Source organism: Halichoerus grypus, chromosome X, assembly GCF_964656455.1.
Source record: "Halichoerus grypus chromosome X, mHalGry1.hap1.1, whole genome shotgun sequence".
Lineage (NCBI taxonomy): Eukaryota > Metazoa > Chordata > Mammalia > Carnivora > Phocidae > Halichoerus > Halichoerus grypus.
In genome coordinates this window covers 110614815-110638647 of record NC_135727.1, presented here as the reverse complement: position 1 = coordinate 110638647, position 23833 = coordinate 110614815, and the positions used below count along the sequence as shown (strand labels likewise).

Sequence of the window (23833 nt, the reverse complement as noted above, 5' to 3'; positions counted from 1 at the left end):
GATTTGTTATTTAAAATTACAAAAAATACAATTTTGAGCTAAAGAGTTTACTGATACTGATTAGACAAAAAAATCTAGCTTTCTTTATCTATATATCTAGCTCTCTAGGCAGTAAAATGGGGCAACTGTAAGGCTTGCCTCAAGAAAACAGAATGGAAGATAACAGATGGCTCTACCCATAGTTATATTTCAGCTAATAATCTCAGAAGAAATGACAGAACTCCAGAATTACAATTCAGCAGCCCCTAATGGATTAATGGATGACACTGATGATCCTCAATGACCGCCAACATTACCACAAAGGAAACAACAGATGTTTTGTGCCTCCTAATGGAATTAATACAATGTCACTTCAGGAGTGATTTTGCCAACAAAGAGACAAATATATAAATAAACCTTAATCTGAACAAGCTTCCTATAACTATTGAAGATAAATGATACTGAGCATCAGGTATATTGAGTTACTTTATCCTTTGTAATGTTATATGTGATGGAGAATTTTCTATAATAAAATGAGTTTATTATAAATATGTCTTTAAGTTTGAAAACCCAAGTAAAACGGAAGTATTTGTAGCAAAATATAAATCACTGAATAGGTCCATGAAGAAATATAAAACTTTCATTGACCAATAGAACCTGAAACTCAATCCTGATATATTTTCAGGGCACATTTTGCCCTCAAACTGTACCAGGGTCAGCCAGGTTGAAAGGTCGTTAAACCAAATGATGAAGGAAAAGCTAATCAGCACTTTAAGTAAGCTCTTACAAGCTGTACAAGAAGATGGGAAATTACTCGACCACTTTAACAGGCTAACTGTCCTTGATACAAAAACCAGATGAGTATGCCCCAAGAAAAAAATATTTGAGTCAAGCTTACTCATATACATATTCTAAATAAATTCATAGCGTATCCAGTACAGCAGCGAATTAAATGAAGAAAGAGGCTGTGTCCAAGGAATGCAAAGATCATGTGACATTAGAAAAAACTGAATTGGTTAACAGAGAGAGAAAAGAAAGCATTTTATCATGTTCTGAGAGTAGAGAAAAAGATCTTTGATAAAAATTCAACACCAGTTCATGCCAGTAACTGTTAACAAACATATTAGAATAGAATTTCCATATTCTAAAATCAACAGCACACATACGTAAGTGTGAAATGTTAAAACATTCCCACTAAAGTCAAAACAGGACATGGAGGTGTGGTACCATTTCTACCTTTCAAACCTGGACTGGTTTGCATAGCCAGCATATAGCCATACATAGGAATACCAAAATAAAAGTTACGGATTATGAAAAGAGATAATAAGATCCCCTAATTAAAAACTCCGAAGAAACTGGCTGTCAAATATTCAAATGTATAAGGAACTTCAGGAAACTGATGTAGAACACTACAGCAAAATCAGAAGTCTAGCCACACAAAATAAATAAAAGAATATATCATGGAAAATATACCATTCAAAACAGTAGCAATATCCAAAATATACCTAAAAAAAGAACTAAGAAATATGTACATGATCTTTATGGAAGCAAATATTTAAAAAAGTTACTAATAGACTTAGGTAAAAGAAGTCTCAAATAGAGCAATACACCACGCTCATTTACAGTAAGCAGAATATTGTACAGATGTCAATTCTCCTAAAATTATTTACAGATTTCTGCCTTACCTGATGGATTTGGCTTCGGGTCAGCAGAAGAGACATAGCCCAGCACCAAGGCGTCAAGGTATGACCCTGAATAAGGACTGAGGTGAGAACCCACCCGAAAAGAAGGGGCAACAGAGAGGTCGTTCCCGCCCCCCCCGCCCCCGCTGCCCCCCCCCCCCCCCGCGCCGGTCAGTTTTGGAAGGTCTCAGTCATGGCTGCTCGGCTCTGCTCCCGCTTTACTCCCTACTGGGGGTTCTGAGGGAAATGAAAGCCATGGTCTGATGTGAGCTAACTTCACCAGAGGAAGAAGTCCCAGGCCCTGCCTGACAGAAGTCAGGAAGGACCCCATTTGACTTCCGCATAATTCCTCCGCCGCCATTACTGAGGGGAGTCCTCCAGAAACCCACGCGAGCTTTCATGCTGGGAAGCCCGGTGGGCGTGGCCGGAAGTGCTCACCTTGATTTCTGCTATATGCGCAGCGGAGCCTGAGTCCTCGCTGTGAGAGGTGTAGAGGTGTGGTCTCATGCCAGCAAAGGGAGGAGTGCCAGGACTGGAGAGGTGTCAAGGTGAGTAACTTGCTAGAACTGAAGAGATGCTCTCCTTTCAGAACTGAGGTGGCTCGAAGAGCCCCGTGCTATTCTGGCATGCCCCGCCCCCACTGCCCCGACCTCGTCGCCGAAGCGTGGCTGTTAGGCTTAATGCCCCCTCACTTCCGCGTTGGGCCTTTGTGGGATGGGAGGTCTTTTTCTGAAGGGGCAGCCTCAAGTCAGTGGGGGGAGGTTTCAAAAGACCGATCGGGAGTCAGGTTTAGTATTCTGAGTTAGAACTGAGGTGACAAGCCCCCACAGAAGAGAGGAGGTGCATGAAGTCCTGTTCACCCCTGTTTTATGGGTTCCTAAAACAGTACCCTTAAGGGAATAAGCAGAGGCACCTTTTCTTGGAGCCCAAGTAGAATATCCTTATCGAGGCTATGCCCACCATCTCTTCTTCCATATTCTAGGGTGACCTCTTCATCAGCCTAACTGCTTGCACCTAACTCCTGCCTGCTATCCCCGACCAGAGTCACCATGCCTAGAGGTCAGAAGAGTAAGCTCCGTGCCCGTGAGAAACGCCGCCAGGCCCGTGGTGAGACCCAGGCTCTGAAGGATGCTGAGGCTACTGGAGCAGCGGCAGGAGAGTCCCCCTCCGCCGCCTGTCCTCTCTCTGGGGGTAGACGTGCTGCTGCGACTCCTAGCCATCCTCCGGGAACCGCATCTTCCACCAGTGCTGATGCAGCTCTTTCATGCAGCGATGATTCAGATGAAGGTGCCGGAAGCCAAGATGAGGGAAGCTCCAGATCATCTAATGGTGCTGAGGTCTCATTCAGAGACCCATTAAACAAGAAGGTAGTTTTGTTGGTGCATTTCCTGCTGCAGAAGTATCAAAAGAAAGAGCCAGTTAGGAAGGCAGACATGCTGAAGCTTGTCATCAAAAAGTACAAGAATCATTTCAATGAGATCCTCAAGAGAGCCTCTGAGCACATGGAGCTGGCCTTCGGGATTGATGTGAAGGAAGTGGATCCCATCCGGCACTGCTACGCCCTCGTCAGCAAACTCGACCTCACCGTCGATGGCACGATGCATGAAGAAAACGTACCCAAGACCGGCATCCTGATGATTGTGCTGGGTGTGATCTTCATGAAAGGCAACTGCGCCCCTGAGGAGCAAGTCTGGGAAGTCCTGAATATGATGGGCGTCTATGCTGACAGGAAGCACTTCATCTATGGGGAGCCCAGGAAGGTCATCACCCAAGATTTGGTGCAGCTAAAGTACCTGGAGTACCGCCAGGTGGCCAACAGTGATCCTCCACGCTACGAGTTCCTGTGGGGCCCGAGGGCCTATGCCGAGACCAGCAAGATGAGAGTCCTGGAGTTCTTAGCCAAGGTTCATGATACCGTCCCCAGTGCCTTCCCGTCGTGGTACGAAGAGGCTTTGAAAGATGAGGAAGAGCGAGCCCGAGCCCGAGCCACAGCCAGGGCTCGGACCGCTGCCATGGCCAGTGCACGCTCCAGGGCCTTGACCAGCAGCTTCTCCCACCCTAAGTGACGTGGGCGGCTGGTTGAACAGGTGCGTCACCGTTCTAACAGCGGCGGGCCAGGGCGGGGCTGGAGAAGTGTGTATCATCCCTGCCTTCCTCCTGTATGTCAGTAACGTGGAGTTTCACTTTTTTTTTTTTTTTTTAGGTTTTATATCAAATGTTGAAGCTTGAAGCAGATTGTTTTCTTTGTGGAAGGAAAAAGCAGTCAACATTCTCTAAGGAGTAGATGCCCAGGGTGTGTCTGGGAGGAACACAGTGAATATCGTCTTTGTGGTCCTGCTATATCTCGTAAACTTAAAGGTTTTGTTCCTTTTCTTTTTTCTTTCTCTCTTTTTTTCTTTCTCTCTTCCTTTCACTTTCTTTTTCTTTTTGTTATATTTCAAATGTTATTTCTTTAACAGAAAGTTATATAATTTTTGAATCTAAATTTATTAATGATTTTGGTTTTTTCTTTCTGTTTAATAGATTTAAGATTAGGAGTTTTATTATTTAGTAAAACAAATTGGGAAACCTTTCATATTTACCAAAACAGAACAATAAAACATGGCGTTGTAACAGGCATTCCCTTGGAAATGTGAAAAAATTTAGCAGTAAAATTACTGGGATCAAAAAATGGAGGGGAGAGAAGTAAAAGAGGTTCTGTTCTTGGTTTCCCCTATACTTTTTAATCTGTTGTTCTGTAAGGATAGAAGATGCATACATGGATTTGTTTGGCTTATTAAAGAATGGAGGAGAAATAAAATGTTTAAATACTAGAATTCATGCTTGCTGGGTCATTTATTTTCCAGATACTAATTGAGCTTCTGCTCTGTAAAAGTTAGTGTTAGAAATGGAGAAGCTAGGATATAAAACACTCCTGGCCTTAGATTGTGCAGTCAGGAACAGTAATCATATAAAGAAGATGGAGAAGGACCCTCTAAGACCTAAAGGACCAGTAAGAAGGAGTAAAGAGGTAAGGAGGCAGGGAGAGGGTTGGGAGAAGTGGGACGGGGAGGGGGTCTGGCTGAGCAAGAAGGTATAAATTCCCTGAAGAAAGGCGGTTTGGGGTTTTTAGGCCACTATGAGCCCCTCGGTGGGATAGACTGTTAATTTAAGCTGCATGGCGGGCCACATGGGGCTGTGGGACTGGTGAGCCGAGGCCAGACAGACTGATGGTTTCTCAGTGTTGGAGGACGTGAAATGCACGCCTGCTTCTATGTTTCTTTGGTATCCTCGGTAAACCAGAGGAAAATCTCCTCCACAGGCAGAAATGGAAGGTATCCTGTGTCCTTGTTCACGGGCAGTTGGACAAAGAGCACAATCTCATTGTTTTAGGCATAGCATCTTCAGGGAATATCTAATAAGGGTGCTACTCCTTTGAGGTGGGATGTTGAGAAGTTACTGTGTTGGCTCTCCTTGCTCTGAATTGGGTGGAGAACCGGGTCCCAATGCATTTATAGGGCATTTTAATTAGATTATCGGGAGTGTAATTTTGCAAATTCTAAGGGAGGATTAGATTTTTGGTGGTGGTGAAATGAGTGAAAACAGGGGTGGTTTGGCTGGAAAGGCACCTGGGAGTGAAGGTCTTGGTCCTTGACACATTCTGGGACATCTGAGTTGCCTCTGGCTGGGGGAGACTCTTCTACACCCAAGTTAAGTAATTTATCCTGAACTGGGAAAACCTTCTTTTGTTTTACTTGCTAAGCAGCATTATGGGTTAATTTGGTATTATTTGTCCTAGAAAGCTGCATATTCTGTGATCTCTCCTGAAGTAAAAAATAAATTTCAAAAAATTAAAATAGTAAATCTCCCCAGAGGGGAGGATGGTATCGTCTGCAGGTTAAAAAAACAAAACAAAACAAAACAAAAAACCCTATGATAACTACCATTCATTGAAGACCTACTATTTTCCAATTACTCTGCCAAGGGCCTCATACCCATTACATTTATTCCCAATAGTCCCACAGGATGGGGCTTATCAGACATACTTCGCAGCTGAAGAACTTGTAATTTTTCAAGTTCACATGGCTGATAAGTAGCAGAGCTAGGACTCGATCCCTGGTTATATTTGACTGGGGCCCACACTTTTCCATTCCTCCAGCCTGAGGCTACCTTCTGTCTCTTCATTTTCTATTCTTCTCACTAGTCCAATGTGTGTCACAGGTCATTAAAAACCCAGACGCGCTAGCCACAGTGCTAGAAGTGGTCCTGGTGAAGGAAGGTGAAGGTGAGAAGAAAGCACGATTTGGGGACTGTCTGTGCACTTTGTTGAGCGAGGCTCCTCTTGTCCCAGCACTTGCCTGCATTACAGCCCTTGTGTCCTGAGTGTTCCCCAGTGTGCCCTCCTGTCTGAAAAGGAACCTCATTTGCTGACCAGCTCTCCGCTGTGTCTGCTCGAGGCTGCACCCAGCTTCCTGTGATGCAGACAGTCCTGAATCACCTGCCCTCCCCTTAGAGCCTTCCACCTCCCTGCAAGTGGACCTCGGAGGTTCCATCCCTTGGTGAAACCATAGACCGTGAAGTTTAGATACTGGATTACCACCCCTCCCATCCCTACAACAGTCTCGAAGTGTATTCCAAATGAGCTGGTGGTTAGAGTCTTACTTACAGAATATACTGGTTCTTGGGGTGTAACTGAGGTTAGATAGAGGGTTCTGTAAACAGCACGCATATGGTCAGTAGGATTTTGCAGGAGTGTGGTGTGAGACTGGCCACTGAACACACACACCAGTGACTGAGCTTACATGGACGGTCAGTAATCAAAGGCTCCCTTGTAATTTGTTAAATGTGGAAATCACTGTGCAGCAAACATCTACTGAGGCTGAATTCCTCAGAACCGAGAGTTTTTCTAAGGGGAAAAAAATGGTTTCTTGACAGACATTCTATCTTGGAACAGCAAAGACTAAAATAATTTGCCCTTCTTCTGCCTCTTATCTCAGTACTTGCCCCGGAGGAAAATGCTGGTTTGTCTTTGGGCCTAATGGCATCTGTCAAAGTGTCCTGCACATTCAGTCATGCTAAGGATTGCCCAGTCTCACAAGTTTTGACCATGCTTCCATAGAAGGAGACCATTCTCATCCTATAGAGATTCTAGAATTCATTTAAAAGGTGAGTACAGAAAGGTGACACTGAAATAAGAACAGACACAGTGTTTGTCACCTCCAGGCCAAGATATTTGAGAGCCAGTATGCCTCCTCCAGGCTTTCTGTTTCATTCAGCAGCAAACCCGGAGATCCTTGTTGAGAAGTGGAGCCATTTGATGGGAGCAACCTGGAGCCCTGCGTCATCTGACAGAGGAGGCCCCCGCCAGCCCACATCAGACTATGTGTATGACAAACAAACTTTTGTTGTTTTAAGCCTTGGCAGGTTTGCTGTTGGATCAGCCATCAGTCACTTTATCTGATTAATGCACAGCTACTCCCTTCGTGGTGAGATGCATTTAAATATTTTAATAACAAAGGTAATAGTACATATGTTCTTCTAAAAGCTTCGAACAATACACATAAATTACAATCTCCCCTTTCCTCAAAATTCAGCCCCCTCCTCAGAGATAATCACAATGAACAATCTGATGTGTGTCATTTTTAAGCTGACCTGAGGCTTTTTCTTATGTAGATGAAGCCTGCATTATGTAGATGAAGCCTATATTTTAGAAGGTGAGTAAAATATATTGAATATATTTAATAATATATTAAAAATAATATATTGAATTTTTAAGATTTGTCATTAACAGTGTACATATTGTTCTGCCTCTTAACCTTGACTTAATAAAATGAACCCAAGATATTTCCATGACAGGACATATGGATCCATCACCCTCTATTAACTGATCCCTAGATTTCTTTTTTCTTTTAAAATAGCCTTATTGAGATATACAAAAGCCAGCTCATACTTTATAGTTTGATGAGTTTGGACATATGTATACATCTGTGGAATCATCGTCACGATCAAGGTAACAGACACATCCATCACCTCCAAAAGTTTCCTTGTGTCCCTTTGGTTGTTTTTCTAAAAACACGTCACATGAAATCCCTCAAGAAAATTGTGTGTAATAGATTACTGTTAACTGTAGGCCCAATGTTGTACCGCAGATCTCTAGAATTAATTCATCCTGCATACCTGAAACTTTCTATCAATGGAACAACTCCCCGTGTTCCAGCCCCTGGTAACCACAGTTCTATTTTCTGATTCTACAAGTAGGATGACTTTCGGTGCCCCATGTAAGTAGAACCACGCAGCAGTTGTCCTCCTGTCACTGGCTCATTTCACTTAGCATAGTGTCCTTCAGGCTTACCCATGCTGTCACAAATGGCAGGATTTCCGCTTTTAAGGCAGAATAATAGTCTTACTGTGTTGACCCAAAATGAACAAATCTTTTTATCTTTTTAATTTTAAAGGGAAAGGAAAAGAGTTTTATTCAAGCCCAAGTTGGGACAGCTGCCCTGGATACACAATCTTCAAAAAGAAGAGAGCACTTCAGGGAAAGAACGTTTGGTGCAGGGTTAGATATGGTTTTTTTTACATAAAGAGTTAGAAATCATCACGACAAAGGACATTACAGAAAGTTATAGACTTTATCTTATGTTTTTAGTATGTGCAAGGCTTGTATGACTTTCATCTTATGGGAGCCAGGGAGGTTTTTTTTCTTTACCTTTATGTTTGGAATGTTCCTTTCCTCATTGTTTTAGTGAAGCAGATGTACAGTGTGCTCAAGGCAGAAATAGAGCTCATGTTTCAAGGTTTTGCTGAGTCATTTTGACCTTGGTGAATGTTAAAGTAAAGCTTCTGAGGGAGCCTAGGAGCAGGGCCCACAAACAAGACAAGTTGAAAATTTCCTTTATCAACTGTGTGTGTGTGTGAATGTGTATATATTTACTAAAACATATGGGGCACCTGGGTGACTCAGTCGGTAAAGTGTCCGGCTCTTGGTTTTGACTCAGGTCATGATCCTTGGGGTTGTGGGATTGAGCCCTGCATGGGGCTCTGTGCTCAGCGCGGGTCTGCCTGAGATTCTCTCTTCCTTTGCCCCTTCCCCGACTTCCGAACATGCTCTCTCTAAAATAAATAAATCTTAAAGATATATAGAAATATATATATATATATATATATATATATATATATATATCACATTTTCTTTATCCATTTCTCTTCAGTGGACATTTAGGTTCTTTCCGTAACTTGGCAATTATTGTAAATAGTACTACAAGGAGGGTAAAAATGCAGGTATCTCTTTGAGATCCTGAATTCCATTCTTTTGAGTATTTATACCCAGGAATGAGATTGCTGGATCATATGGTAGTTCTATTTTTAATATTTTGAGGAACTTCCATGCTGTTTTCTGTAGTGGCTGCACCATTTTACATTCCTACTAACAGTGTGCAAGGGTTCAATTTCTCCACATTCTTGCCAATACTTTTTTTTATATAATAACCATCCTAACTGATATGGGGTGATATTTCATTATGGTTTTGATTTGCATTTCCCTCATAATTAATGATTTTGAGCATCTTTTCATAGACCTTTTGGCCTATTGAAGGAGACCTCGTCAGGAAGAAGATAGGAGCAATCAGGGCATTGCAAGTCTTGATTACACAGAGACGTTAAGCATGTATTGTTGGAAACTCCAATCATCTAGTTCCAAGCCCTCCCCCCAAAAGAAAGACCAGGTAAGGATCATCCTACTTATGTTTGTGCAATAATTAATTTAACCATTCTCCTCCTAATGGACATATAAATTGTTTCCCATTTGTTGCTATGATTAACAGGACTGAAATCAACATCTTTGAACATGAAATCTTGGGCAAATGTGCCTGCGCTCTCATAGGAAAGATGTAGCAAAGTGCAAGCCTGATTAAAGCGGGTGAGTGTGAAGATAGAATTTTTACAAGTATTGACCTTCTGTTCCAAAAATGCTATACCACTTCATAGTCTGTCCAGTTAATGTGTGTGAATGCCTTACATCCTCCTAGGCGTTTTATTCATCATACTTCAAAATCATGGTCAAACTTTGGGGTGAAAGATGGTCTCCATATTGTTTTACTTTTTATTTCCTTTTTTCCAAACAGGTTGAATATAAATTCAATGAATCCCTTACCCCTGTAGAGTGGGATTTCTGCATTAATGTCTTGAGTGCCTGGATTTTTCTCGGCATACTTTAATTATTTTGAAAGACATTCCTCCTTTACTTGTAAAAGCAAGGACTTGACAGAAGGATCAGTTGCTGAGCAGTGGAGCCAGGCAGGACACCCTGAGCTAGTGAAGTTTGGAGGTCAGAGCAATTGCCAGAGCCCATGAGCGAGAGACCACATGTAAAACCTCATCTAGAAGAGCCCAGGGCAGGTTGGTGGTCACCTTCTGGATCGAGGGTTGAGCATAAAGCGGACAAAGAACCGTAAGGAGAAGAGCTGGGAATGTGGGTAGAGGGTCCAGGAACTGTTAATAGGCTTGGCAAATCTCCAAATTGCCACCACCAGCTGAAGTTGTGAGGTGGTCTCAGTGGGCAGGTCTACTGGATGAAAGGACTAGAGGTGTGCCAGACACCCCACCCTGTCTCTGAAAGCTCCTTGCCCAAAGTCAGGCAGACCACAGATGGCTTTCCCGCATCAGGTGGTGATGCTGCATGCTGGATCCTGGCAGGGCTATAGCTCTTGGCTGCTGTGGGGCTCACTGCATCCCCACCAGTGTCGCAGGCAGGGCAGGTTTGCTAAGTGATGACAGCTGAGATGGGCCAAGAGTACCAGTGAGCAGTGGGAGGGGCCTACCACTGCAGGGAGGTGGAAATTGAGGGGGGGATATGCTTAGGCCAGTTGCCTCAGTGATTCTACAGATAAAGGGCGGAGTGTGGACATGTCTGGAAAAAATGATCTGGATGGTGTCTGCAACTCGGGCTGTCCTCCATGGTTCCCGAGCTCCTGGCACACCAGAGGCCAGGTGTCCTATGGCTGCATTTGGTGGCCTCTATTGCCACCAGCTATTTCCTAGGGTAAGAGGTTGACTCAGAATGCAGACATTTGTAGGGTGGCTGGAGAATCTGTGACGATGGGACTGTTTATTAAAATAACCACGGATGACAGGGATACATGGAGTCCAGAGCTGTATCTTTATGGTTATAATAAACTAGACTGGATGTACTTGAAAAAAAAATCTGTACTAGCCATCTCCAGGTTATCACATGAACTGTAGCACAATGTAAATCACTACTCACTGTGTAGTGTGGGGAGGATTTGTGTTTCTAAAAAAGTTGCGTTTATTGCCTAAGTGGCAACTGAGTGAGAGTAATGTACAGTGAAGGGGACAGGAAATAAGGTTTATTTCCCTGTATTAGAAATTTAATAGAAGTTGTATAGTCTCCCTTTAGCAGGTTTTCCCCTTTTATTTGTGACTGCTGCTTTATCTTTTCCACCAATCATAACACAGATTACTCCTTGCCTCTCCTTCCACATTTGCATAAGTAGGTCTCATATCCCACTATCTTTGTATAGCTCTGCATTTTATTTGCAATCACTGCATCTATCAGAAGCGTATTATCATTTGGCTCCGTAAACTGCAGTTAGACCCCAGAAATTGTGTCCTAGGACAGAAAACTGGATAATTGTGCACAAACACTAATAATTGTGCAAGTTACAGCCTCCCTATTTAAAATCTTTCATTTTGAAATAATTGTATACTTACTTACATAGAAATTGTAAAAATAGTGCAGAGAGTTCCCGTGGCTCTTACAACCAGTTCAGCCAAACAAATCTGTTTACATTGTGATAGTTCATTTACCAGAACTCATAGATTGACATTGGTAGAATTGTATTTAACTGCAATCAAATCTGGATTTCACCAGACTCAAGTAGACAGGCAATCAGTGCTTTTTGTTATGTTTTGTTTTCTTTGGTATATAGGTAAAGACATTTTTATCCCATGTATAAATCTGTATGAATTCTACCAGAATACAGACACAGAAATTTCCCCAAACCCCAAAGAAACTCCCTATGTTCCTTCTCGTTTGGGGTTTTTTTTTCATCATAAGTGTACTCTTTAATCCCCATCCCCTATTTCACCCATTCCCCACTCAGCTCCCCTCTGGTAACCATCAGTTTCTTCTCTATAGTTCAGAGTCTGTTTCTTGGTTTGTCTTTTTTCCCCCCTTGCTCATTTGTTTCTAAATTCCCCATGAGTGAGATCATAAGGTATTTGTCTTTCCTTGATTTATTTCATTTAGCATTATACTCTAGCTCCATTCACGTCATTACAAATGGCAAGATTTCATTCCTTTTTGATGACTGAATATTATTCCATTGTATGTATGCATGTATATATATATACATACACCACATCTTCTTTATCCACTCAACAATCAGTGGACACTTGGGCTGCTTCCATAGTGTGGCTGTTGTAAATAATGCTGGCGTGAACATCGGAGTGCATATATCATATTTGAATTACTGTATTATTTGTATATTTTGGTAAATACCCAGTAGCGTGATTACTGGATCATAGGGTAGTTCTATTTTTAGTGTTCCTTCTTTATTACAATCACAGCAAATGTAATCCTTGGCAGCCACGGATCTATTCCCTATTAGTATAATTTTTCTTTTCTGAAAATGTTATACAAATGGCATTAAAAATAATTACATAATTTTATGAAATGGGCTTTTTCAGTAGGCCTAATACACTTGGGATCCATCCAAGTTGTGAGGATAAATAGTATATCCCTTTTGATTGCTGAATAGTATTCCCAGTACAACAGTTTATCCATTTATCCACTGAAGGAGATTGGTGCTACCTCTGGTTTGGTTTGGGGCTATTACAAATACAGTTGTTATGTACATTTGTGTATGGTGTTTTGTGTGAACATCTATTTTCATTTCTCTAGGGTAAATTTTCAGAAGGGGCTTGTTCCGTCATATGTTTAATTTTGTAAGAAACGAGCAAGTTGATTTCCAGAGATCCTGGACCATGTTACACTCTCACCATCAATGAATGTCAGATCTACTTGTTCAATACCCACATCAGCACTTGCTATTTTCAGTAATTTCTACTTTACCTATCCTAGTAGGTAAGTGGCAGTATGTTGTTGTGGCTTAAAATTACATTATACTAATGGATAATGACGTGAATATTTTGTCATCTCCTTATTTACTATCCATATGTCCTCTCTGGTGAACTGTGTGCTCAAGCCTTATGCTCATTTTCTAATTAGATGGTTTCTTGCTGTTAAATATAGAGAAGAGAACTCTTTTGGGGTGGTGGTGGGGTGGGGAATGATATGCATGTGATAAAAGTGTCTTTAGCTATATGCCAAAGAAAACAAAGCACAAATCTTAGCTCAGATAGGTGATTGGTAAGTATTTTCCCCCCAGCATGTGGTGGAGGTGAGCTGTGTGCCTTAAAGTTGGGGTGGTTGTGTAGCCTGCAATAAATGCATAGGACATCATCAGTGGAGGAAGAATTTTAAAATTCTGCCCCTGTATCTTCCCAGTGTGTCTTGGGACAGTTTCTACTGCTTCATTGTGTGACTCTCAGAGGGCGCCAGAGACCACGGCTATCCGTATCCATGGGTTCGCATAAGGACAGCACATCTGAAACCTCCTCAGAGGTAAGTACGGCCTTTATTATTATTTTAATATAGTGTATGGGTTAGAATTATTAGCAAACATCACAGTAAATCACACTTAGTAAGGCTAGTTTTTTTTTTTTCAGCAAACTTTTGTATATAGATATGCACGCATACTCACAGACACACGTAACTGGTAGATATTCATGCTGAGACTTTGTCATCAAGAAGGTGACTTTGTTGGTACAGTTCTTTTTGCTCAAATATAAAATGAACACTCATTACGAAGGCAGACATGCTGAAAAGAATACAAGGAGCTCTTCCTTGTGACCTTCTGGAATGCCTCTGAACACTTGGGAGCTAGTCTTTTGCCTTAACTTCAAAGAAGTGTACTCTACCGAGCATTTCTATGGCCTTATCAGCAAACTGGACATCACTAGCGATGGCAGCTTGAATGGTGGCAGCAATTGCCCGAGACTGGGCTCCAGATGACTCTCCTGGGTGTGACCTTCATGAAGGGCAACTGCTCCGCTGAGGAGATCTCAGAATTCCTGAATATTAATGGCGATGCAGGCCGGGAGGAAGCATTTCATCTGTGGGAGCCCAGGAAGCTCATGACCAGAGATTTGGTGCAGGAAAAGTACCCCGAGTACCACCAGGTGCCAGACAGAGAGAGAGCCTCCATGCTCTGAGATCCCGTGGGGCCTGAGAGCCCACGGGGAGACCAGAAAGAGTAAAGTCCTGGAGGTTTGAGAAAGGTCACTTACTTAGAATGTCCACAGTTCCTTCCCATACCAATCTGACAAGGCTTTCAGAAGTGAGGAAGAGAGAGCAAAAGGGACTTTTAGCAAGGGTTGGCTGGTTTCTTTAGTTTTTTGAGTTTGTGGTTGAAGACCACAGTCTCAGGATTCCCTTCGCCCACACAGACACCACTACACACTCCTTTCCCTTCTCCCGCCTTCCATTCCCATCCCTTCGGCGTGCATGCACACGCACGCACACACACACACACACACCACTACAGTATTCCTACCCTTACTTTACCCACGGTACACGCGCCCCTTTCTGCCCTTACTGCACACACAGCATGCACGCACTGCCCTTTCCCTTCTCGCCACAGACTTCCTCCCCTCCTTCCTTCCTCTACTTACACACATTACACTTTCCTTTTTATTCTCTTCCCATCTCGACACATACACAGTAGAATCTAGTAGAATCCCTTCCTATCTTCTCTTCCTTTCCCTCTTCACCCACACTACCCTGTTCCATCCTCTCTCACACATACACACACACACACACACACCACAATCAATCCTTTCCCATTTGTCCCTTCCCTCTTCCACACTGTCCCTTGCCTCTCTTCCCATGTCCACACGGTACATTATCCCCTCCTTTACCTTCCTTTTTTCCTACACACACACACACACACATCGCACCATTGCTTCCTTTCCCTTCCATTCTCCAAACACACATGATGCCACACTTTCCCTAGTTTTCCTGTCCCCATATACACATGACACTATGCCAGTCCTTCTCCACACACACACTACACTATTCCTTCCCTCTCGTGTTCTACCTCCTCTTTTTCTCCATGCACACATGCTATACTCTTGCTTGCCTTCCCTTCCCTCTTCCACACGACACCACTACTCTACTTTCCTATTTTTCCCTTCCGTTCTTTACTCACCTGAACTACAGCATCCCTTCCTCCCTGCCCCCTCCAAACTGTTTATTCCTTTCTCTCCCCTTTCCTTCTGCACACACACACCACCCTATCCATTCTCTTCTCTACACACAAATTCTACACTATTTCCTCCCTTCTCCACACATACTACACTGTCCCTTCCCTTCTTTTTCTGCTCACCCACAGTCCACTGTCCGTTCTCCCCCAACAAACTTTCCTTACCTCCCTCCCAATCACACAAACAGTATCTTCTCCCTTCCCTTCTCCACATCCAGATACTACATAATACCGTAGTTTCATGGTGTCCCTCCCCTCCCCACTACAGTGCCCCTTCCCTTCACCACACACACACACACACACACACACACACACAGAGAATAGACTACCGTCTTTTCATCTCTCTTGCCATTCTTTTCATGGTCTGTCTTTTGTTGTGCAGAAGTCTGTCTTTTGTTGTGCAGAAGCTGTTCAGAAGCCCTTCATTCTGCTTTAGAAGGAATTGTTCTATAAATAGGTGTAGCTTTGGTATCTCCATGGAGGAGGTGAGTTCAGGGTCTTCATACAGCGCCTTCTTGGACCAGAACTATTTTATTGCTGTGTGTCAGGTTTAAGAGTAAGAGATACATAATTTCAAAAGAAATTTGGCAACTCTTCCCTCTTATTTTATGATCTGGAACAGGCTATCACTGCACTGGGTAGGTGTTTCTTTGGAAAGTTGTTGGGCTTCAGAGATAGTTGACTTGTGGCTTTCCTAATACTTTCAGTCCGTCACTCTGTAAAATTAAAAGATGCATATGTGAATTTGCTTAACGTATCCAAGAATGCAGGGGAAATAATTAAAACTTAAATTAGGTAGCCCTGAGGTTGCTCGGGACTTTGTGTCTCAGGCCGGCTGGAAGCTATGAGGTGTCAGCGTCCTAGAAGACGATGGGAAGTTGCAAGTCCAGGTGAGAGCAGGTAAGTGTCCGTTTGGACACTTGGGAAAGCAGCTTTTCAGTGGAAAGGAAGTTGAGGCTTAGCTATGTGGTGGGTGAGGCAAGGCTGTGGGAGACCCTCAGATGCTGTGTCTGTCTCAGTGTTGAGAGACTAAAGTATAGGATGTAGGAGGGCTCTTCACAGTTACTCTTGAATCCTGGATAAACTAGAAATCAAGTTTCCACTGGGAGAGGCAAGGTAGGTGTTACAAGTACCTGCCTCTGTGCATTTGATCATGGTTAACTCCAAATACAAATGCTATCTTCCATAAAGGAAAAAAAAAAGGAAAGGTGAGGGGCACCTGGCTGGTTCAGTCGGTAGAGTATATGACTCTTGATCCTCGGGGTCATGAGTTAGAGCCCCATGTTGGGGGTAGAGATTACTTAAAAAAATAAAAAAGGATGACTCAGAGGATGGATACAAGAACCCTGAGATGGAGGTGAGAGCCTGGGGAATTATGCTGAGGCTTTGAAATCTAATCAAGGAACTGACAATAGTTGCTCAGTGGTATTTCAGAAGTGCTACTATCCACTCTCTTGTACTTCCCATTTGCCTGTTTCTGAACAACAGTGTCTACAGATGTGATCCTATTCCTATCCTGCCATTGTACATGGGATGTGTGAGGACAGATGACCTAGCTCCTTGCTTCATAGGTCCACAAATAGAGATTTACTCTGCCCAACTGGTATGCTTAATAAACTTCCTCCCAAGAGCCTCGTCATCTGCAGCTAGACTTAGGGATTTAGATGATGAGGCTTGGATTTTGAGCTGATGCTGTAGTGGGATAAGATGTTTTGGGATCTGGGGAGAGGGTGAATGAATTTTACATAAAGTAGGAACATGAGACATTGGGGCCCAGAGGGTGGACTATGGCAGTCAGAGTCTCATGGCATTCCTATGATCCCCATCTCCTGGTAATGGTGCTTTTGTGTACTCCTTTCCTTAAGGTTAGGTAGGACCTGTGACTTGCTTCTAACCAAGACATTCTAGCAAAGGTGAGGAGATGTCACCCCCATTACATGACATTATATGTGTTGGGGAAATAATGAGAAGCAAACTATCGTGCTGACTCAAAAATTCGTCTCCACAAAAAAAAAAAAAAGGAAAATAAAAAACCAATCGAACTTAGTAAGGAGAGACATTCCTTCATAAGGGATAACTGCGAAGGTAGAAAGGGAACTATTATAGTAGGGAGAACCCATGCCCATAAGATCTGCATGGATGTCAAGCATGAGGTGGGCCAAAAGAGTTTTCCGTTTGGAGAGATGATACACAAAGCTGTGTATGTGTGGAAGCAGGATAAAGGATGGTGTGATTGGGCAGAAGATCAGAGAACGTTTTACCCTGAGGCCAGTCAATTCGCAAAAGGGGTTGCATGCTGGCTCAGCTGAGGGTGGGCCTACAGGAGGAAGGGAAGCTTAACCAAAGTTGGGCTAACCATTTATGAGGCCAAGAATGGGATTTCTGAGGATCTAAGAGCAGCTATGTGTCTTACCTAACTCATACGGAGGATGGATCTTTGAGGCAAGCTGTTTCCTGGAACACAGAAGCGGTGGACTGCCTAACCTTCACTGTTGTCCTGGATCACAGGGCTCAGGTAGTATTCGACATTATCATATAGGAAAGAACAAAGTTTTATTACTGAATAAGCATTAAACTGGACTACGATGTACATCCCAGGCAAGCAACTGAAGAAAAAGCAAAGTCAGAAAGAAACCTTACTCTTCTATGTCACCAAGCAGATACAACCCATTCTATACATTTCCTCAAGAGGAAAGATAACTAGTCCACAAGGAAGAGGACTTGATGGGTCCATTTGTCACACCTATTTCTTCCTAAATGCATGTGGTCACTGGGGTGGTCCTCTGTGATAGCCTTTATCCAAAGGAAAACATTCCTGGGATATAAAATTGGTAAGAAGCTTCTTCAGCTTTTCCAAGAGAAAGGTTTTCTATTTACACTTTTTCTAAAGTAAATGCTATTTAAAAAGGCGGGGGGGGGGGGGGGATGATACTCCCTCCCCGCCTTTTTGTGGCACCAGAAGAATAAAACTTTTTTATTTTTAACTTATTTATCCTTATAATACCATACCTTTGTTACTACAAAGTAGTAACAGTACAGTTTTACAAATTCTCTCCACTGCCACTTCTACCTTTCTCTGGGCAAATTGCAGCCATCTAAATAGCCAATAAGTCCATAGTAAATTATAAGGCAAGGGAATTACAAAAATAAAGTAGGATAAATTCAGTACATTATTTGCCTTGGGGGAAAAAACCTTTAAATATATCATACTAATAGCGGATGGTTAAAGCAGATTCTTGATTAACAACATGCAAAACTTCTCCATCATATATTAATTTTATAAATTGTCATGATGCTTTATTGCCTAAGTTAACTATCTGAGTACTATTTTGTAATTCCTTATAAAATATTACCCAACTCTAGAGCCTGGTAATCTAAATTTTTAACTAAGAGTTGTATTTCTCCTGAGTTTCCCTTAGTCATGTAAGTAAGATCTACATCATGGCTTAGGCCCTTCAGTAACTGCTCCATCTCCCCGAATAATTTTTCCCACGTGTGAACACAGACACCCATGGCCATTATCTAGTATCAAAATCTGATTAGGAGATGCCTGTCAAAGGGTAGAGTTTGAGTTTTTGGTGTTTACTTACTGTACATGACTATTTTTAAGCCTTGAGGATAAGCCTCTAGGAATAAATAGACAGCCTTCATTTATCTCTATATATTGGGGCTGGAGAGAACTTGCATCCCAAAGTGAATGGAGTGACACTTGGTCTGTCCTCTTAAGTAACAGATTTGTTCCAGGCCAGGGCCTGCTGGCTGGGCCATGAGGCCCCACCTCTCAGACCAGGTCCACCTGCTTGGGGGCCGGGTGGTCCACAGGGCACCCAAGGGGCAGGGAAAGATATTACCTCAGCTTGTATCCCAGCTCCCACACTGCTCACAGCCACTAAATGTCTGGTCAATAAACAGGCTGCCCCACCTGAAAAAAAAAAAAACAAATGCTGGTGGTCCCAATAGGAAGGGCTGGTTTTTCTCATATTGAAGTAAGAAAAAATATAAGTTATGTGGTCTTTTGGTTAACCTTCCCATACTGACATTTATCAGCTTAACACCTTTTTTTGTTTGCTTGTCCCAAGTGACTAGTTCAACTACTCTTGATCCTGTTGCCTTCATATGAGGGCATCATCTTTTATTCAAGCTCTCAATTATTCTGTAATCATTTTTCTTTATCATACTGCTTTCCTATCTACTGGGTGTGTGGATGACATGGGAATCTTGTAGGTCGAATCTTGGCTAAGACATAAAGTGGACCCAGGCTAGAGCATGACCTACACAAACCTGTGTCCTCAAACAGGGCAGGTAATTCATTAGCAGTTAACAAAGTTATGCCTCAGTCCCTCTGTGCAGGGAAGTCCACTAACGAAGGCAACAATGCAGCTGAAAGATCACTGCCTCCTTCATTCCAGGACTTGATTTAATGTGGGGAAAAATAGAAGCAGGGGAGCAGAGAGCGGGAATAGCTGAGAAAAGGGCCTTTAATTCCTCTTTTTTTTTTTTTTCAGTTTTTCCTTCTGGCTATTTAAGTCATATTTAACTTTCCTATATGAATGATATGAATCCCATGCATACCAATAACTCATTTGGTTGAGATGAGGCCCTTTTGAGAACCTGTGCGTATACATTAATTTATACAAATTAAAAGAAGTGTCCTCAGGCTACTGCAAGACTAGATTCTTATAGGAATACCATTCCTAATGTGACAGAGAGAGGACATGTTAAAGACAAAGAACTGTAGGTAACATTCCCAGCTTCCCATATTTTTCCATAATCAAAGCTGATGGTGATCCTAATGTGATTTTAGAGCCCATATTCTCATGCTTATTTTATAGAAAAATCTTGAATTCAGAGAGGTTGGTTTTTCCGACAAGTGTTCCAAAAGAGCAGAGAGCTAGAAGGGAGACTTTATGAGTTAAGGTCTCTTACCTGACTATTGGGTGTCCGCAGAACTTCTTATTCACACGATTCAGGAACTTCCAGAAGTCTTATCCTCATTGCCAAATTTGTTGGGGTAGTTAATTGAAAACAAAATCTCCTGCCCACTCAGAAATGCCTCTCCACAAAACATAGGAAGGAGAGAAAAAGGTTTTATTATTTAATAAGCATTGAACCAGAATGTGACACCCATCACATTGCTAAAGAGATTGCTAAGACAGAAAGATAGCTCACCCATTTATATAGCCAAATAGATACAACCCATTACATCCATGATCTTAAGCTAATAGTAACTATTCCTCAAGTAAGAGGACTTGACAGCATCATTTACTACACATAGTTCATCATAAAATCGCCTGATAATTTGGGGCAGGGGAGAGCATCTTTGTTAGCTAATTGCCTTTATCCAAATGGAAAAAAAGAAAAACAACTTCTCATTTCTTTATGACAGGAGACAGTTTTTTACAACTTGGAGACAGGCGCTGAAGTTAAACTTTCATGGAGACTGGAAGATAGGGGTGCTATTTTACTTAATGTTCACATTTCAAGGGCCTGACTCCCAGTTACTTGAGAAAAAACTGCTAGGCTGTAAACTGGCAAGAAGCGTAATCAGCTCTTAAGAGTTACAAAGATCTCAGTGAAGCAGAGCAAGTATTTAAAAGTTTTCTAAAATAACTGCTCTAAAAGGAGTCGCATTTCTTGATTTGCATGAGGAAGACTTGAATTTTTTCTTATTTTTTTACTGAGGTATAATTGACATAGTATTTTATTAGTTTCAGGTGTACATGATTCAATATTTGTACTTTTTCCTTATTTTAAATTTTTATTTGCCCTTATGTATGTCAAAGGGGATATGGGACTCCCCTGACTCTCGGTATTATATTAACACTCCATTTTGTTAACAGAAATGCTCTTGCTATGCAGGTGGCCCTGAAGAAAAAGCCTGTCACGCTGTCAAGTGCCTGTGGAGGGGGCAGGTGCGGGATGGGTCACGTGTCAAGGAACTGCAGCCTGGCCTCTAACCAACAGCCAGCGGCAACAACCAGAACAACAAAACCACGAAAACTTCTGAGCACCATTGCCAACAATGTGAGTGAGCTCAGATTCATCTCTAGGTTAGCCTTCAGATGACCACACAGCTCACATGACACCTTGAATGCAGCTAGGTGAGACTCTAAAGCAGAGACCACAGTTGACTTTTACCTGGACATCTTACACCTAGAAACTGTGAGATAATAAATTTGTGTTTATCCTGCTAAATCGGTGCTGATTTGTTATGCAGCAGCAGTAGAAAATGAAGACAAGGGACGCCTGGGTGGCTCAGTCGGTTAAGTGTCTGCCTTCGGCTCGGGTCATGATCTCAGGGTCCTGGGATTGAGTCCCAGGCTCCCTGCTCAGTGGGGAGTCTGCTTCTCCCTCTGCCTGCCACTCCCCCTGCTTGTGCACGTGCACTCTCTTGCTCTCTCTCTGGCAAATAAAAAAGAAAAATCTTAAAAAAAAAAAAAAATGAAGACAATAGTCAACCATATTTACCTGGATATTAACTCTTTCTTTCAGTCTTTCTTCATCCCTTGTATACCAAGGTTCTAAGCCTAAAGTAGTTACCTGGACAGGTAAAAATAGGTTCATGAAACATTTGAGTAAGTATGTAGGAACTGTTCACTCTGTCAAAGTTGAGGGTACCTGGAAGGAAGAACGTAAAGCCAAGGTAAAGGCAGGCCGTGTTCTGGGCTGACAGCTGTCCATGATCATGAGTATATCAATGAGATAACCAAGACAGCACCATCTTCCTCCATTTCCCCTCAACTTCAGACCCTATGGACTTATTTTTGGGTGACTCTTTCCACATTTAAGGACAGACTGTCAGAATTTAGTCTTTCTCACTAGAATTCCAGATACCATTTAGACTGTGGAGAGTCCCCATTTACACACCTCCAGGGCATAACCTGCCCTGACTGGTAGGTCACTTGCTAGAGGAGGAGGTGCTCACAATGCACTCAGTCAAAGCTGTCTGCCCACTGTGGAATCTTGGTCACTCCCTGCTTCCTGATCTCCCGCTGCTCAGAGTAGCCCTGATGACAACAAGGAGAAAGAGATCCTCCTTGCTCCCTAAGTACTCTAAACCCCAGTATGGGTCTCTACATGAGACCTGATAAGTGGTAGAATTTGCAGAACAATTCCACATGTGCAAAAAAAGGCTGGAGGCCCAAGAAGACCTGAATAGACATTTTGCCAAAGCAGACATCCAGATGGCCAACAGACACATGAAAAGATGCTCAACATCACTGATCATCAGGGAAACTCAAATCAAAGACACAACGAGGTAAAAAAAAGTATGGAATTCCTCAAAGCATTAAAAATAGAAATACCATAGGGTCCAATAATTCATTGGCTATTTACCCAAAGAAGACAAAAACACTAATTCAGAAAGATCTATGCACCTCTATGTTAATAGCATTATTTACAATAGCCAAGATATGGAAGCAACCTAAGTGTCCATCAATAGACAAATGGATAAGGAAAATATTTTACACACACACACACAGGAATATTACTCAGCCATAAAAAAGGATGAGATTGTGTCATTTGAGACAACACGGATGGACCTAGAGAGCATTATGCTAGTGAAATAAGTGAGACTGAGAAAGACAAATACCATAGGATTCCATTCATAAGGAGAGTCTAAAAAAACAAGACAACCAACCAAAAGCAACTTCCCAAATGAACAAACAAAAAGCAGAATCAGACCTATAAATACAGAGAACAAACTGATGGTTGCCAGAGGAGAGGGAGGTGGGGGATAGGCAAAATGAATGAAGGGGAGATACTGGATTCCAGTTGTGGAATCACTAAATCATGGGGAAAAAAAGGCACAGCATAAGAAATACAGTCAGTGACGCTGTAATGGTGATATAATAGGACAGATGGTAGCTACACTTGTGGCAAACATAGAATACGTAAACTTGTCAAATCAGTAAGTTGTACACCTGAATCTAATGTAACATTATGGGACAACTCTACTCAAATTAAAAAAAAAAGGTTAAAAGAAAAAAGGAACTGGAGGGGTGGGGGTAGAGAGTCCCAGGCTCCCAGTTTTCTCACCCCATAGCAGGAGTACTCATTCTGGTGGAGAGGGAGGTGGGACATTGCTCCCATCACATCTGCACAAGCTGGGACCGTCTCTAAGTTGCTCACATCTATCTTCTCGGTTCTCTTCAGTGTGTCTGTAATCAGTGCTATACCCCTGGTCACTACTGTCTATAACACTAGTGTCCCAGTTATGCTTTCTTACAGTCCAGAGATTGACAGGTCAGTCAGGGACTCATGCAGAGGTGGATGGGACGAACGGATCGCTGGCCCAGGGAGTTTTCTCCCAAGCTAGCACTAAGTACACAAGCGCTCCTTTCTGCAAGTGAAGGCCCATAATGGTATCGAGGCCAAATACGCAGGGGACAAGGGGGCTGAAAGAGCTGCCATTTCTTCTCTTCCTCTCCTGCTCACATCATCCCCAGTCCTGTTATGGAGGTGACTGATGTCCCCAAGTTCTTTCATCTCTTTCCCCCCAAATCTCCTACTTGACCCATGCTGGTGTCTTTCTAGTTGATAGACTAAACGTCTTTTTGCTCTTCTCGCCTGTGATGTAAGGTTGAAAATTGTTATAATATATGTAATGGAAGGTGTTTAATCCCTTCTAGAATTGAATTTTGTGTCTAGCATGAGGGAAGTGTTACAGTTGTGTTATTTTTCAGTTTGGATTTCCAGGTGCTCCACTGTCCTATCTTAGTAAAAAAAAAAAAAAAAAAAAACCTGTTCTTTCTCTACTTCTCTACAATGACAGTTTTAATAATCAGAAGTTCATGTGTAAGTGGGTGTTGTGGGACACTCTCTTCAGTTCTATTGGTCTCTTTGTTCATA

General features: G+C 42.4%; 1 protein-coding gene, 1 long non-coding RNA gene and 1 other non-coding gene across 3 annotated transcripts; 2 read left to right on the top strand and 1 right to left on the bottom strand.

Annotated features, from left to right (window-relative positions):
* The first annotated feature begins 2700 nt into the window (after positions 1-2700).
* On the top strand, positions 2701-4455 carry LOC118540420 (melanoma-associated antigen B18-like). The gene is made up of 2 exons (XM_036099562.2): positions 2701-3748; positions 3865-4455. Exon 1 carries the CDS (start codon positions 2711-2713, stop codon positions 3725-3727), a length of 1017 nt encoding a protein of 338 aa, XP_035955455.1. The 5' UTR covers positions 2701-2710; the 3' UTR covers positions 3728-3748; positions 3865-4455.
* Positions 4456-9249: 4794 nt separating this feature from the next.
* On the bottom strand, positions 9250-9386 carry LOC118540426 (U8 small nucleolar RNA). The gene has a single exon (XR_004919630.1). It is a non-coding gene; the product is annotated as a U8 small nucleolar RNA (small nucleolar RNA).
* LOC144380458 (uncharacterized) lies at positions 9261-12683 on the top strand. The gene is made up of 3 exons (XR_013444615.1): positions 9261-9364; positions 9464-9558; positions 12562-12683. It is a non-coding gene; the product is annotated as an uncharacterized LOC144380458 (long non-coding RNA).
* Positions 12684-23833: the final 11150 nt, after the last annotated feature.